General features: G+C 42.1%; 1 protein-coding gene across 2 annotated transcripts in view; it reads left to right on the top strand.

Annotated features, from left to right (window-relative positions):
- Positions 1-16229, top strand: part of LOC124143748 (furin-1-like) — a 219910-nt gene that overhangs the window by 67353 nt on the left and 136328 nt on the right. For both annotated transcript variants that reach the window (XM_046512815.2, XM_046512816.2), the window contains exon 3: positions 14145-14231. In XM_046512815.2, the coding sequence (XP_046368771.1) occupies positions 14145-14231 (87 nt within the window). The remainder of the gene's footprint in view (positions 1-14144; positions 14232-16229) is intronic.

The following is a 16229-nucleotide window of genomic DNA, read 5'->3' as shown; positions in this document are numbered from 1 at the left end:
ACCTGATGCCATCACTGACATTTGTTAGTGAAGGTGCTTAGATTTGTCTTTTTCATTTGTTTGGAATGCTTTGAACATTATCTCAGTTTTTCACAGCATGTCATTGAGAACAGCTGAAGTAATTCAGGTCTTAGGCGTTTACCATTTTGTGAAACCCACGAGCACTTACGGTGCTGACGGACCAGGAAACATCATCTGGGCAATACAGGATTCGAACCCACGATCATAGATTTCTGGCAGTAGCCCTTACAGCTGCACCTCTGCACAGCTGATCATGGCATGTTACAGGACTGGATCACTTTAGCCCCTTCTTGTCTAAGAGCACAGATACAAGTATGTACACCCCAGAGGCATTGCTGTGTTTAGTTCCCCTAACTCAACCTAATCCTCTGTGAATGGCCTGAAAATTGCCAGAAAGTGCCAGAACTGTATTTGTTCTGAATGAATGTTCACATCATCTCAAGATATGAACTTTAACATGGAAGTGCAGCGATAGCCAAGCTGAACGACAGGCTCTATCATGCAGAATCTCCCTTCACTGTGGTAATGGGCCAGGTAGATAGAAGTATGCTTTGGTTGCACACTATGTAAGCAACTTATCAACATGCCGATAACATGCAAGTTGCTCCTTGCAGATTGCTGCAGGAAATTGCATGACTTTGCACGACTTTGCACTTTGTTAATCACACAGCTGGTTAGGTTGTGATAAATGGCAAGCTTCCTTACTGAAATGCTTATCAAGAGGAGAGATAATATGTCTTTTCGGATACAAACACTGGTATTTATGAACTGAATATTACAGATAGACAGTATTTGGTGGAAGTAGGAAATGTTTGGCATTGAAAGGGTTGTGAGAAGGATTGGATGTCTACAGAACAGCTGTAAGGGAAAGGGACTTGATTCCAATGTTAAAATATGTCTGCGAAACATTAGTGTACATCTTCACACTGTCGATCTGGCTGTTAGATATCCACATCCATTACTATATCCAGGAGCTGTGAACAAGTTCCAGCCTGAGTTGTTTCCAGGAACTCTATCATGGCAATCAACATACAGCAACTGCAGCCATGGAACATCACAGGTGCTCCCTGTCAAGAGACAGCATCAGTTTACCTGATATGTGGAAGTATCTGAGGTGTATTAACATGTCAGATTGACATGTGTATTGTGAGTGTAAAGGATGCAGATAGAGGATGAGGAAACATCAGAGGCCATCTCCGTGGTTGTCCAGAGCAAATGTGCAGAAGAAGACTGCCTGTTCAAGTGTATCCTGGTGGCAAAGTTGTTTCTGTTAGCCGTACCAGGGTCGGCTGGGTTTGGGTTTGAATCCCAGATATATTCCAATTATAACTGGTGGTTAGCACCATGCCTGTGCTCGTGGGTTTCATCCAAGTGGTAAACATCTACTTGTGGTGGACTTTCACAACAAGTTGATATCCCATGATATAAATGAAGTTTAAGATTGCTATATGGAACGGGGCCCAGGATTTTAGACTAACAGGTTTCAGACTAACAGGTTTCAGACTAATAGGGTTCAGATTTACAGGGTCCAGACTAACAGGGTCCAGAATAATGGGGTTCAGACTAGAGAGGTTTGAAATAGTCAAGCATCTGATGTGCTGTCAGCGGTGATACTGCCATTGTGTAAGCAAGTGCAATGATTAATGTGTTCATTAATGGCCATGGCCTAGGCTGCCATGTAATTGTGTTTACATACAGATACATTGTTAAGATTACACCCTTCAAAAATTAAGATTAATCAAAGCTTTTCTGCTGACTGAGGTTTATGTATACTGCTGTAGGTGTATTTAAGGGATTAGACTGTTGTTAATAATGTAAGATGTTTTCCAGCTGTGTGATGGTAAGTCAGTTGGGGAGCTACATAGACTCTTCCTTCTAATGAAGGCAGTTAATCACTTCCTTCCTTAACAAATAGTCTGATTTCGTTTGGTTTTTCAGTCCAGCCATATTCCATGATGGCGGTCTGTAAATAATCAAGTTATTCTTGGGCACATTGGGGACATACACATCACCTCCTACAAGGGACTGGCTAGGAGTTGATCACTCTGGTACATTGGGGACATGCACAGCAGCTCCTACAAGGGACTGGCTAGGAGTGGATCACTAAGGCGCATTGGGGACATACATAGCAGCTTCTATAAGGGACTGGCTAGGAGTGGATCACTAAGGCGCATTGGGGACATGCACAGCAGCTCCTACAAGGGACTGGCTAGCAGTGGATGACTCGGGCACATTGGGGACATGCACAGCAGCTCCTACAAGGGACTGGCTAGCAGTGGATGACTCGGGCACATTGGGGACATGCACAGCAGCTCCTACAAGGGACTGGCTAGCAGTGGATGACTCGGGCACATTGGGGATATACGTAGCAGCTCCTACAAGGGACTGGCTAGCAGTGGATCACTAAGGCACATTGGGGACATACACGGCAGCTCCTACAAGGGACTGGCTAGGAGTGGATCACTCTGGCGCATTCGGGACATGCACAGCAGCTCCTACAAGGGACTGGCTAGCAGTGGATCACTCCGGCACATTGGGGACATACACGGCAGCTCCTACAAGGGACTTGCTAGCAGTGGATCACTAAGGCGCATTGGGGACATGCACAGCAGCTCCTACAAGGGACTGGCTAGCAGTGGATCACTCCGGCACATTGGGGACATACACGGCAGCTCCTACAAGGGACTGGCTAGGAGTGGATCACTCTGGCGCATTGGGGACATGCACAGCAGCTCCTACAAGGGACTGGCTAGCAGTGGATCACTCCGGCACATTGGGGACATACATAGCAGCTTCTACAAGGGACTGGCTAGCAGTGGATCACTAAGGCACATTGGGGACATACACGGCAGCTCCTACAAGGGACTGGCTAGCAGTGGGTCACTAAGGCGCATTGGGGACATACACGGCAGCTTCTACAAGGGACTGGCTAGCAGTGGGTCACTAAGGCGCATTGGGGACATACATAGCAGCTTCTACAAGGGACTGGCTAGCAGTGGGTCACTCAACACTTTGGGTAGAAACTAACCTTTTACAAAATGAATTTGTTGGTATTAATTCAGAATGTTGCAATGATTTTTTGTTTTAGTTGCTGTCTTGTGTTGCTTTTCCCAAGACATTATAATACATTATTGTCTTCATTATTTTGATAATGAAGATGATATGTAATTTTCTATAAAAAAATGGAAGTCATTAAGATCAAAGTCCCCAGAGGCTTGGAGAGTAAGAGGCCATCTAGTCATAAACCGGGTTCTTATAGACAATAACCACCGAGGTCTGAAGTGGCTCTTCCTATACCCAGGGGCCCAGAAGGAACAAGAACTGGTTAGCGAGAAAGGATCAATTCACATCGCATAGTGACATGTTTACGTTACTCCTTAATCTGCTCTGTTTACATTTCCCTATAGGCAAGACAGACATAGCTATTTTGCGCAGATCAATCTGAAGCTAATTAGCTGAAACTGAGAGGACTAACGAGAATGTAAACATTTAAAATTTTGTTTTGATATGCGGAAATGGGAGCAGAATGTTGGTGGTGTGTGATATGTGTTTCTGATTATTGGTGAGGTATGTTAATAGCGTGTGTGATCTGTTTTCAATATTTATTGCTTTTATACCTTAATGTATGGTGTGTTTACTTAAACAGTTTTGATTTCAATATCTGTGAGGGAGTGAGAAAATTATGATCCTTCCTTAACCCATATACATATGGAGATAGATGGAGTGAGTTTCTTTTATTTCCTTGGAAATGTCTCTTGGAAGTCAAACATGGTAGCACTGTTAGCTGTCCAACGGTCCGGTCTGGGGAACGTGGGTTGGTGTACCCTCTATGTTATTTTATATCCTCCTGAGTCTTTCGGATTCCGCCTTTGGGCCCCCTTCAGTCCCCCTTCATTCTCTGACCATTATTGGAAGTACAAAGTTAGTTAAACTGGTCATGAAGTTTGAAATTTGGTCACTTGCAATGTTGCTTCCATTATGAAACTCAAATTTCTCTCATGTCATTCAATACTTTAACTTGGAAATACATTGTATAAATAGGTATGTGTTTTAATAACATGAGTTTTGATTTTGTAAATTTGTCCAGAATTCTATGAACATGGGGTCAATTCTCAGATTCACATAGATTATGAATCTCGGTTTGATTGTCTGTGCTCAGCAGTTTCAACACATGTCAAAGACTTGCTGCACTTTAGCCTTTCCTTGCTTTCATTTCTTTTTTCAAATTATGTAATCAGTGGGTGCTGCCAGTAGGGCAGCTACATGCTTACCCCATTTTTGAGACACTGGTGTTATCACTGATTTTCAGTGATCCATTCCTGTAATTTTACCACTACTTTGCCTCTTATGCACAATTGAATCTGTTTCCTTGGATAATCAAGACTGGTTGTTCTCTGGCATTGATGCTTCAGATTTCTATATTTAGCTGAATAACTAAAATAATGTTCTAAGCGATGTTGAATCCAACTCATTCCCTCTATCCTGATGCCATGGCACACAGAAATTATCAAGGATTATCTACCCCCTGAGCCAGTTGGGCGAGGTTGAGTGAGTGAGTGAGTGAGTGGGTGAGTATAGTTTTTCACCACTTTTTCAATATTCTAGCAATATCACGGCGGGGGACACCAGAAATAGGTCTTCAGTGTGACAAGCGAACACTTTAACCACTGGACTACCCCACCGTCCCATGCCAGGTTGAACCAGTGTCGTTAGTTCAGACTCTCCTCCTGCCTGCCATGCCAAGATATCACATAAAAAACATGGTGACAACAGTATAATAACTTGCACATTCTATCACTTCAGCTGTCTGATTAAGAACGGTTGCCTTGGAAAGGTTACATGAGTACATGCTATCTGCAGGCAGAACCTGCATGATCCCCCAGCCATGGGGTGGATTAGGGTGTTTGCTGATCTTTCAATATCAGGGATTACAGTAAATCAGGGTGAGGTGATAAGCATGGATGACTTATTCCAGGGATATCTGACAGTGGTCAGTTTGATCAAAACATTGTGTACGCAGAGATTAGGTGTTATCGAAACACAACCTGCGCATTGTGTCAAAACAGGATATGGCCTCCCTCCCTACAGCGATGTGGGGGGACGAGTAAAGGGTGTGCTGCCTTTAGTTCTGGCTCTTGACAAATTTTATCGATTTGAAATACACAACAGTGATATTGATCCTCCTAAAAACATTTCTATTATTGTGGTAAGTTTTTTGATCATACCAGCATTGAAGCTAAAAGCTGTTGACTGGCAAAAGAAGCTAAAGGCTGTCGACTGGCAAAAATTATTTCCTTTTTTTACTTTTGCAAACTATTCAGTCGTACCATGTATTAAAAATGATGATAAACAGAGAAGACATCTTAATGTTATTGAAATAGCAAATGTGGTTATTATATGAAAATAATTTTCCAAAATCAATATTGTTCTGTTTGCGAGGGTATTTTTCCATACACATGTAAAAACATGGCATGGAAGTGTGGACAGTGTGACAAGTGTTCAGTAAAATCAATAAAACCATTTCCATAATCATAAGAACTCTATTCTCAAACCGAAACAGATGTGGTATTTAGAATATCATGAGCAACACTGTATAAAAGTGTTGACATTGTGACAGTGTTAATTAGACGGGACAGGAGGAGTCTCAAATACCAGGAATACCCTTGCATAAGATGTCAGAGCTGAATAGTTTCCCATACGAAACATATCTCCATATTGCATATCCAACATTTTGTGTAGAAAACCCTGTCATTAGACTGAGAATAGAGTTCTGAGATAATATCCATGGACATGACTCTGAGTAAAGTCGACTATTCTGTGTGAGAAAGTAAAAAGAAACAAACATACTGTATTATGACTGCAAAGAATACCTGATTAGTCTTGTTATCAGGTCGGTTTCGTGTCTGAAAGACAATTCAGAAAATTTATGGGGAATTTAAAAATAGTTTGTACTTTCTTATTGATATCGATGCGAGATCAACAAAGACAATCGATATGCGGTTAATTGTTAATTGATGCCAAATTAAGTGTATCTGGTACCATATCATGCAAAGTTTGCTGACGATGCACCGGTGTACCAGTGAATCGTGACATCACTACTCCTTACTCCTGGTCTCTTGCTGAGGTACACAAATACTTTGCCCATTCAGTCCTGGGCCCACTTGCACAAAGCGATCTTAGTGCTACGACTATCATAAGCCTATGTTAAAGTACGAATTAGAGTTACGAATATCTTAGCACTAAGATCGCTTTGTGCAAGTGGGCCCAGTTCACAACTCAGAAATCTGCAAATGGTCTCATCAGGCTTGTGTATTCTACTGATGGCTCAGTACCATCTAGATGGCCTGGGTCTTTCTACCTCAACTCAATGTCCAGTGTATCTTCCTGTTTATGAGAGTTTAAACTACAGTTTCTGTCCTCGAAGTGCCAGTGACAGACTTCACTGACAGCATTGCTACAGGGTGCTATGTCATAGTTGTCTCAAGGCTATTGAACACAGTGGAATATTTCATTTCATTACTTTTTGGTCTATGATGTCATACAGCAAATGCAGCAAGTTCCATTCATGATATTAATCCATTCAAAGACAATTCCCTGTGCAATGATGAATGGCAAAACTTCTGTAGAAGAGGATGATGAATTTGCATACTTATTCCCATACCAATAACCTTGTATCGGTTTCCCTTGCCTATAACAGAGCTCATGAAATATAGCCTGCTGGTACTTAGGGTGAGATTCCAGCAATTCATAAAAGAGTAGAAACAACCTGGTTATGTTAATCTGTCACTGACTAGTTCAGTTTCATTGTGTAAACCTTGTTGTCGCTGATTGCTCAGATCTTGTTTGGTGTTCTTTGCTTTAGAAGCCATGTTGTTGATGCCCTGTCACCCAGGGTTATTAGCAATCGTTAGTCATAATGGATCATGTAAATGTTTTGCTCCCTTGAGAGTTGTGGAATGGATACAAAGACGGGATGTTAATTACCTGTGGATTATCTCTACAAGAACACATCTGTGGGAATAATAGGGCAATTAGTTTGCTTTTGCTTGGAGTACATTTGTAAATGAATGATTTTAACTGTCAACAAGTTAATGTTGGGTATGGACCTCCTCTTTTGTAAGGATCACAGTACCATCTGCTCACATGGGTCGTCTCAACACTGTATCTCCGGGGCTTGATGACAGATGGAGATCAGAGGTGCTTCTCCTAATGGAGCTGTCCTGTGAATAATTTTGTAAAAAAGAACTGCCCAAGTTGACATGACTACTCTAGGCCACCCATGTCCCCAGCAGCACCTTAGATGACTGGGCCACCCATGTCCCCAGCAGCACCTTAGATGACTGGACCACCCTTGTCCCCAACATCAGCTTAGATGACTGGGCCACCCATGTCCCCAACAGCACCTTAGATGACTGGGCCACCCTTGTCCCCAACAGCACCTTAGATGACTGGGCCACCCATGTCCCCAACATCAGCTTAGATGACTGGGCCACCCTTGTCCTCAAACATCAGCTTAGATGACTGGGCCACCCATGTCCCCAACATCAGCTTAGATGACTGGGCCACCCTTGTCCCCAACATCAGCTTAGATGACTGGGCCACCCTTGTCCTCAAACATCACCTTAGATGACTGGGCCACCCATGTCCACAACATCACGTTAGATACTAGGCCACCAGTTTAACCAACATCACCTCAGATGACGAGGCCACCCATGTCCCCAGCAGCACCTTAGATGACTGGGCCACCCATGTCCCACACAGCACCTGAGATTACAGGCTGCCATTGTCCCCAACAGCACCTCAGATGACTAGGCCACAGAATATGTTGAATTCACTGGTTAAATGCAAAGTGTCAAATCCTCTAAAGCTGTCAATATAGGCACATCATGAAAAAAATATAGGTGTTTCAAAAGTTAAACTGACAAATGGATGTTATAGAGCAGGAAGAAGTCTGGTTGAGCTTTAAAACATTGTTAAATATCAAATATGTTTTTGAACCCCCAAATGCCAGGTGAGCTTCAGTACCTCCCGACACTATGTAGATTGCTGTTCCTTCCCTCATGTCTCCTCTAATTATGTCAAGGCTACACTGTAGTGTAATATGTATGCACTCATTTCTCTGTTGTTGCCTATCGATTTGCTACCATTTCTTGCTGTGCTTTTACTCTTTCAATAGGCAATTATTTATGATATATGTTTTCCGATATAAACTCGGGTTATGATGTATGCCATTAGCATCCAGTGAAGGTTGTACAGTTGGTGGCCACAATTTCAATATCATTTCCCCTCATTATTCTCTCTCCCCGACATGAGTCCCATGTGTCCTGCGTCTTTACATTATTTCCAATTGATTTTGCTGTGGGTGTCTACTGTAAGACAGCAACTATATTTTAAAGAAGGAATTTTCCTGATATTTCAAATAGGTTCTCTGTTGACCCAGGAACCACACAGATTCTGCCCTTCTTATGGCTCATGTATTGAGGGCTTTATGTAATGTTTTAATTGATTCTGTCTTGATCTATGGCGGGGAGACTTCTTCTGGTGAGGCGAGCTACAGAAGTCAAGTACTATTTGTTTAGGCCTTTTCTAGCTGATAGCTTCTTGCTGGGTCCACTTGAAGGCTGGAACAGACGACCCAATTAACCTAGCCTCCAGCCCCCCCTAATGGCAGTCACAAGAACTACACTTGATCCTACTTCTGGAGAGATGCACATCAAGAAACCATTTGCAATCTTACCTTGTTTGAATTTCAGACCATTTCAAAGATGTTTCCAAAATGAATTTTTTTTTATAATTTGAACGAACATCCAATACATTTGTGATGGTTGCGTATGTTATATGTTGATGATACTTGACCACAGCATTCAAGGCTTAGGTCTGGCAGACAGGTTCCTGTGTTACATTTGTTCATCGATTTATGATTCAGAATTAACTTTCTGTTTTTGATGATTTGAAATCAATGTATATTTTTAGGAAAATAGTGACAAGATTATAGCTTGTAGTACAGTTGTTGTTGGTTGAGGTTCAACATAATATTGGGGGGCACGGGTGGCCCAGTCGTCAGAGGCGCCGTGATTCTCTGTGCAGAGTTGCGTCTCTTGGTCATGCCAGAAACCTATGATTTTGGGTTTGAATCCCGGTTCGGCCCCAATTACGTTTCAAGGTTTGTCAGCACCATACCCATGCTCGTGGGTTTTACCATAGTGGTAAACATCTGAGACCTGCATTACTTCGGGCTTTCCTCCCACATTAAGCTGACACGCTGTGATATAACTGGGATACTGTTAAAAGCGGCGTTTAACCTAACTCACTCACTTGCTCACTCACTCAACATAGTATTTAAGTAGTATGTAAGGTGGTGGTTTGTACACAAGGTAGTGTAGTAGTTAAACCATTCACCCGTCATGCCGAAGGCCTGGGTTTGATTCCCAGTGTCCTAAATAACTGCCTGTCCACCTGCCTGACTGTGGTACATATTCAGTTTTACCACAACTCTTTGTAGATTCTCAAGTAATTGTTTGCATTATTTCAACTGAATCAAGACGTGATTTATCTATTATTTTCATGCGATTTTTAAATATTTATATTGTCTGAATGTGGGCAGGTAACTTTGAAGATGGGCAGGCAACACTTGAGGCTCACTTGCTTGACCTGTGTGATGTCATCTGCTACCATAATGTGACAATCAAATAACATCACTAATCTCACTGCCACTGAAGCTGGTTGGCTGTACTTTTAACACTAAAGAGACTAAGAGACTGGTCATTACTGTTTACATAGTGAAAAAGTTGTAGGAATGATTTGATTGTAGAAGTGATAAATACCCCCATGTCTTTGAAATCAAACATATCAACCCTCGTCAACAAAGTTTTCAACTCCTCAGTCATGCCTAGAGTTTTAGGCTTTCATCTTCCAGAACTGGCTTCCACAGGAGATATCGTTCAGCAAACTTCAGTTTTAAACGTTTATCGACTTGAAACATTTGATAGAAAAAACACACTCTATGAGATTCTCTCAATATGGTTCTGTCAGCAGTAGTGCTTCATGCTATAGCTGTATCTTAGCGACTTAGTCTCAATCAGACTAAATGGTGATTGATAGCATAAGCAACAATCCGTACCAACACACTGACACACAATCAGGCAAGTCACACATTGCAACTAGTCTGTCTCCCAGTCCTCACCATATTATTTTCCCTCCCACCCACCTCTTTCTCTAACGCTGAAGCTCTGAATGAAGCAAGTCTAGCTTTTCCTCAGGTTCTGAATCTCCCATCTCCCTGGGGCTCCTTTTTAATTTAAATGGAGTTATTTGTTTTTATCAAAATTATATATTTTCAGAGACTAAGCGTTAGTCTAACATTGCAACCACCTGACCGGATTTTAATCACCTGGTATGTTTGTTTGTTGTTTGATGTCGCACTCAGCAACATTCCAGCTATATGGAGGCGGTCTGTAAATAATCGAGTCTGGACCAGACTCTCTAGTGATTGACATCATTAGCATCAATCTACCCAATTGGGACACGATGATATGCATCAACCAAATCAGCATGCCTGACCACCCGATCCCGTTAGTTGCCTCTTATGACAATTATGGTCACCTTTTACTGCAAGCATGGGTTGCTGAAGACCTGTAATCATCTTGTACTGTTACTGTTACTGGCACTGGCACTGGCACTGGCACTGTAGTCAGCATGGGTAATGGGAACCAATTCTGACCAGACACCACCCAAGGGAGAACAGCTATCCTATAACCTTAACTGATACCATTATGTTAAATTCCCTCCACTCAATAAATAAATAGACTCAGCCAAATGCAATAAATAATCAAGCTTCTATAAAGTTATGGTACCAAGAGCACTAAGACGTTCAGGACAACTACAACCTGAGGTGCACTGTCCAAATCTTAAGTTCAAGAAAGTGTCAGTCTGTCCTTGCTAAAAGGGAACTAATGCTATGTAAGATTGAGGAATGCAAATCAATTTAGCTGAACAGAAAGAGAAGCTGTTGAGGGGATATGTAGCTTACTTCAAGTTAAACACTGGCCCAACATCATTATCAGTGTAAAATATACCGCCAGGAGGCCAGAAGGGTGGCGCTTTTTGGCGCTCTTCCACTGATCAATAGTGGAACTCTCCTGGAAAGATACAGACAAAGTCTTTGAAACCTATCACCCAAATCATGAATTTGATTTTTGAAAGTGATGGGAGAAAATTGCTGAATTAATAGTTTTTTGTGCTACTTCAAAAGGCTTAAGTCTTTTTATTGGGAAGGCTTGTGGGCAGATTGACATCACCAACAGGGCAACAGATACGATAGTGTGCCATTCCAACCAGGTTAAAAGTGACCTAAAATGTTCAAAATGGCTGGAACACTGGTGGTAATTGATCTGGTATTTAGCCTTGGGGCTGTGGCTACAGTGTTCCTGTACATCACACGCTTGGTGCCAGCTCCGAAGAGGAAGTAAAGCCTTGATCTATTGATCAGGAGGTTGCTTGTGCATTTACATCTAAATAAAATGAGATTTAATATAACTTTAAGGGCTTGTTATGATGCTCAGCCCTTATTTTTTATATTTCTGGAGAAGATTAAATAATGGTAGAACAATGGTAGTGATGCTTTTACTGATAATTAAGGAAGTTACAGTGTAAGCTGTGTCCTAAAACCATAAAGGCACCACAGTTTGCCATCCGACGATGCATCCCTCAAGTGTGCCAGAATCGTGTGATCATTGGTTTGAATCCTGACTCGTCCCAGTTTCTTGGTTTGTCAGAACTAGTAAATGGCTGGGACTGTCACTTTGGTCTCTTCCACGTTAAGCTGGCACATGGTGATATAACTGAAACACTGTTCAAACAGTACTCATTCACTGTATGAAAATGCATCCCTCAAGTGTGCCAGAATCGTGTGATTATGGGTTTGAATCCAGACTCGTCCCAGTTTCTTGGTTTGTCAGAACTGGTAAATATCTAGGACTGTCACTGTGGGCTTTCCGTCAACATTAAGCCGGTACAGGGTGATATAACTGAAACACCTTTTAAACAGTACTCATTCACTGTATGAAAATGCATCCCTCAAGTGTGCCAGAATCGTGTGATTATGGGTTTGAATCCAGACTCGTCCCAGTTTTTTGGTTTGTCAGAACTGGTAAATATCTAGGACTGTCACTGTGGGCTTTCCGTCAACATTAAGCCGGTACAGGGTGATATAACTGAAACACCTTTTAAACAGTACTCATTCACTGTATGAAGATGCATCCTTCAAGTGTGCTAGAATCATATGATCCATACCAGTTATGATTCTGGGTGTGTCAGAGCCATACCCGTGCTCACTGGTCTAGGACTGTATCACTTTCTGTCCATATTTAGCGTGCTCATGGAGATGTAACTGAAGTAGTATTCAAAGCAGAATTCAAAATAGGTCACTCACTCTCAAGCCATACACTCACACACGCTGACACTCACACACGCCATACACTCACACACGCTGACACTCACACACGCCATACACTCACACACGCCATACACTCACACACGCTGACACTCACACACGCCATACACTCACACACGCTGACACTCACACATGCTGACACTCACACACGCCATACACTCACACACGCCATACACTCACACACGCTGACACTCACACACGCCATACACTCACACACGCTGACACTCACACATGCTGACACTCACACACGCCATACACTCACACACGCCATACACTCACACACGCCATACACTCACACACGCTGACACTCACACACGCCATACACTCACACACGCTGACACTCACACATGCTGACACTCACACACGCCATACACTCACACACGCCATACACTCACACACGCCATACACTCACACACGCCATACACTCACACACGCTGACACTCACACACGCCATACACTCACACACGCTGACACTCACACATGCTGACACTCACACACGCCATACACTCACACACGCCATACACTCACACACGCCATACACTCACACACGCCATACACTCACACACGCTGACACTCACACACGCCATACTCACACACGCCATACACTCACACACGCTGACACTCACACACGCCATACACTCACACACGCCATACACTCACACACGCCATACACTCACACACGCTGACACTCACACACGCCATACACTCACACACGCCATACACTCACACACGCTGACACTCACACACGCCATACACTCACACACGCCATACACTCACACACGCCATACACTCACACACGCCATACACTCACACACGCTGACACTCAAATGTACCTTTGTCAGGACTGTTAATACAACGCAACAGTCGCATGACTAAATATGAGAGGAAGTGCCTGATAAATTGTACTTGACCATGCAAAAAGGTCATGCCTCCAACATGGCTGATTAGGTGTAAATGTTCCCCAGCAGTGCAAATTGTCCTCTAGCATACAAAAACTGTGGTTGCCTTTTCCATACTGTCCCTACTGTCTGATTAATTTAGTTGTAATAGTCTTGACTAACATCAACAACCCATCCTCATTTATCCAGGGTACTATATCTCATTTCTAATATTTAAACGTACCACCCTTTACCATTCTCCACTAAAACTTCATTTTGGGTGTGACGTTACCTATAATCTCAGACTTAGCACAGAATTCCACTTGCACATGAGTGTAATTTGACTGGATGGCTATTTATAGCATCAGGTAATAATAATAATAATAATAATAATAATAATAATAATAATTTTAAAAATAATAATAGTGCATTAGATTCCATTCACCAGGTGGATGCTCATAGCGCTTCTCTATTATTGCCCCGATCAATGGATCAGTGTGCACTCGATTGGCATTCTCAGCTCCCTGGGGTGTATACAACCCAAACCGAGGCACTTGAAGGTTAACAGCCACATTACGATCTCATCCTACCAGGTACCCACTCACATGAATCAGGCTACAACGAAGCTGCAGCAGCAAATGGGACCAGTGTATTTATCATTATAGAATGTATGTATTATACTCTGGATAGTCAAGTGCTAAACCCTATTCTTCCACACACTTTGTTGCACAAGGAGTTATTTGTATTTTCATTTCAACCTGAAATTCTTGTAACCCATCTTCATCTGTTTCCAGGTAAGATGGATTGAGCAGCAGAAGGCCAAGCTGCGTGTCAAGCGACAGTCATTTAATGATCCAAAATGGAGCATCATGTGGTATCTGGTAAGTGCCTGGCTATTTCGTCATCACATGTTTCATAATGACTCTTGTGAAACGACATAAATGGGACCAATTTGTTTGATTTTTGGTGAGAATGTTGTCTCAGATGTTATGCTTTTGAATTAAAAGAAAATAAATCATCTTGGGCTTTTGGTTCGAGCTTTCATGCAGCTCATTGTAAAGACAGGCATGCAGACAATTGCTACTCTCAAACTTGTCAAAACCCGGAAGGACTAGTTTTTTTCAACCAAAATCTTGTTATGATACGGAACCATTAGCAAAATGCCAACGGTTATGTTTTTGGCGGAAATATTACAATATTCTGCTCCAAATTTCACCGATACAAATAAAGTGTAATCTATTGTGACTTTTTTCAACAAACATCATGAGGAATTTAGATAAGTTATTGACCTCACTGCTTGGAATTGTCACCATTGCAACCAATTAATCATCAATTGATTGTCACATGTTTTATCTTGTGATCAGAAGCTTATCAGAGATGGAATTGCTATTGTTTTACCCCAATTATCACATACATTCCTAATTGCTGAAGTCTTTGGTTGTCATCTTTGCGCATGTCTGAAATACTCAGTCTACTGGTTGGTTAAGTATTATGGTGTCGCCCCTATAAGAGAGAACAAAATGGTGTGTGGATCAGGTGTCCACAATGGCGACACAGTATGGAAAGTACAGGGATTGGGACCACCTTGGAAGACTAACCCAGAGGTGGATCCAGAATTCTGAAAAAATTGCTCTCTCCCCAAGTCAAGAAATTAAACATGGATTTGACTGACGCAGGTTGTTGACATGTAAGATGTGTGAAAAAAGCGGAATGCTCACCCCCCCCCCCAAGTCAAGAAATTAATCATGGATTTGACCTACGCAGGTTGTTGACATGTAAGATGTGTGAAAGAAGTGTAATGCTCACCACCAAAGTCATGAACTTAAACACATGGTGGGACAAACACACAGCTTGTTGAAATGTAAAATATCTGAAAGAAAGGGAAATCACACCAAGGTTCCACTGTCCCTCATCTGAGAAGTATGACAAAACAGTAATTTAAACCCATCAAGCAAGAGAACAACCAGTCTCGATCATCCGACAAAACAGATTCCACTGGGCGCAAAATGACTATAAACTATATGAATGGATCCCTGAAAGTCAATGATGACACCAGGTGTGTATAAATATATAAATATAGGTAATTGGCTATTGCATAGTGTCCCATTCACTTCCAGGATATAACTGGAATATTGCTGATTGCAGCATTACACATCATTCACCTCCTGTCTCACTTAGACTAATGCTGAGCGTTTTGTTTTGTCATTGTATTGGACCAATTCCACCAAAGTGATCTTGATTCTACAAAGTTTAGCCTACGGTATATGTGGAGGGTAATGGCAGTGTGTACCTGAGGCATGCTGGTCCTTGCCGTGAAGGTATCACTGTCGGTTTCACTGAACATGTTTGTGTTACGCTTATGTAATCATATTTTTGTAATCATTTACCTATGACGTGTTTGTTGAAAGGATTTGCAGATGTTTTTCATGTTTTAAGATTGCACATGTTTTCCTTAACAAAAACATGGAGAAGGTAATTTGAGAAATGTAGAACATAGTATTCCTAAACCAAGGCAGCCACAGACATATTGGAGGCGGTATTGTCTGGAAGGGATATTCCTGAGTTTACTGTAAGTAATCATTCCAACATTGAAATACCTGTGATGACTTTGGCATGCGGCTTCCTCAGTGGAAGCATGTTTCTGCAGAGTTAGGACAACAAGCAGAATCCCGAGTCCGGGAGATTTCTGGCAAAACCAACAGATGACAACAACAAATTTTGACCCTGATGTTGGTACAAGATGGAGACACAGAGTACACAATCTCTGCACTTGTATAATCAAAGTGTTCCCAAGTTGATCTTTCGACTGATGGACAACCATTTGTCAATTTTACAATTTGATTTTGGGGAAGGGGCTGATATGGGTATGTTTAAACAGA

The sequence above is a fragment of the Haliotis rufescens genome, unplaced genomic scaffold (assembly GCF_023055435.1).
Source record: "Haliotis rufescens isolate VD_foot unplaced genomic scaffold, xgHalRufe1.0.p SCAF_1, whole genome shotgun sequence".
Lineage (NCBI taxonomy): Eukaryota > Metazoa > Mollusca > Gastropoda > Lepetellida > Haliotidae > Haliotis > Haliotis rufescens.
The sequence above is the reverse complement of the archived record's forward strand: the minus strand, read 5'-3'. Positions and strand labels throughout refer to the sequence as shown.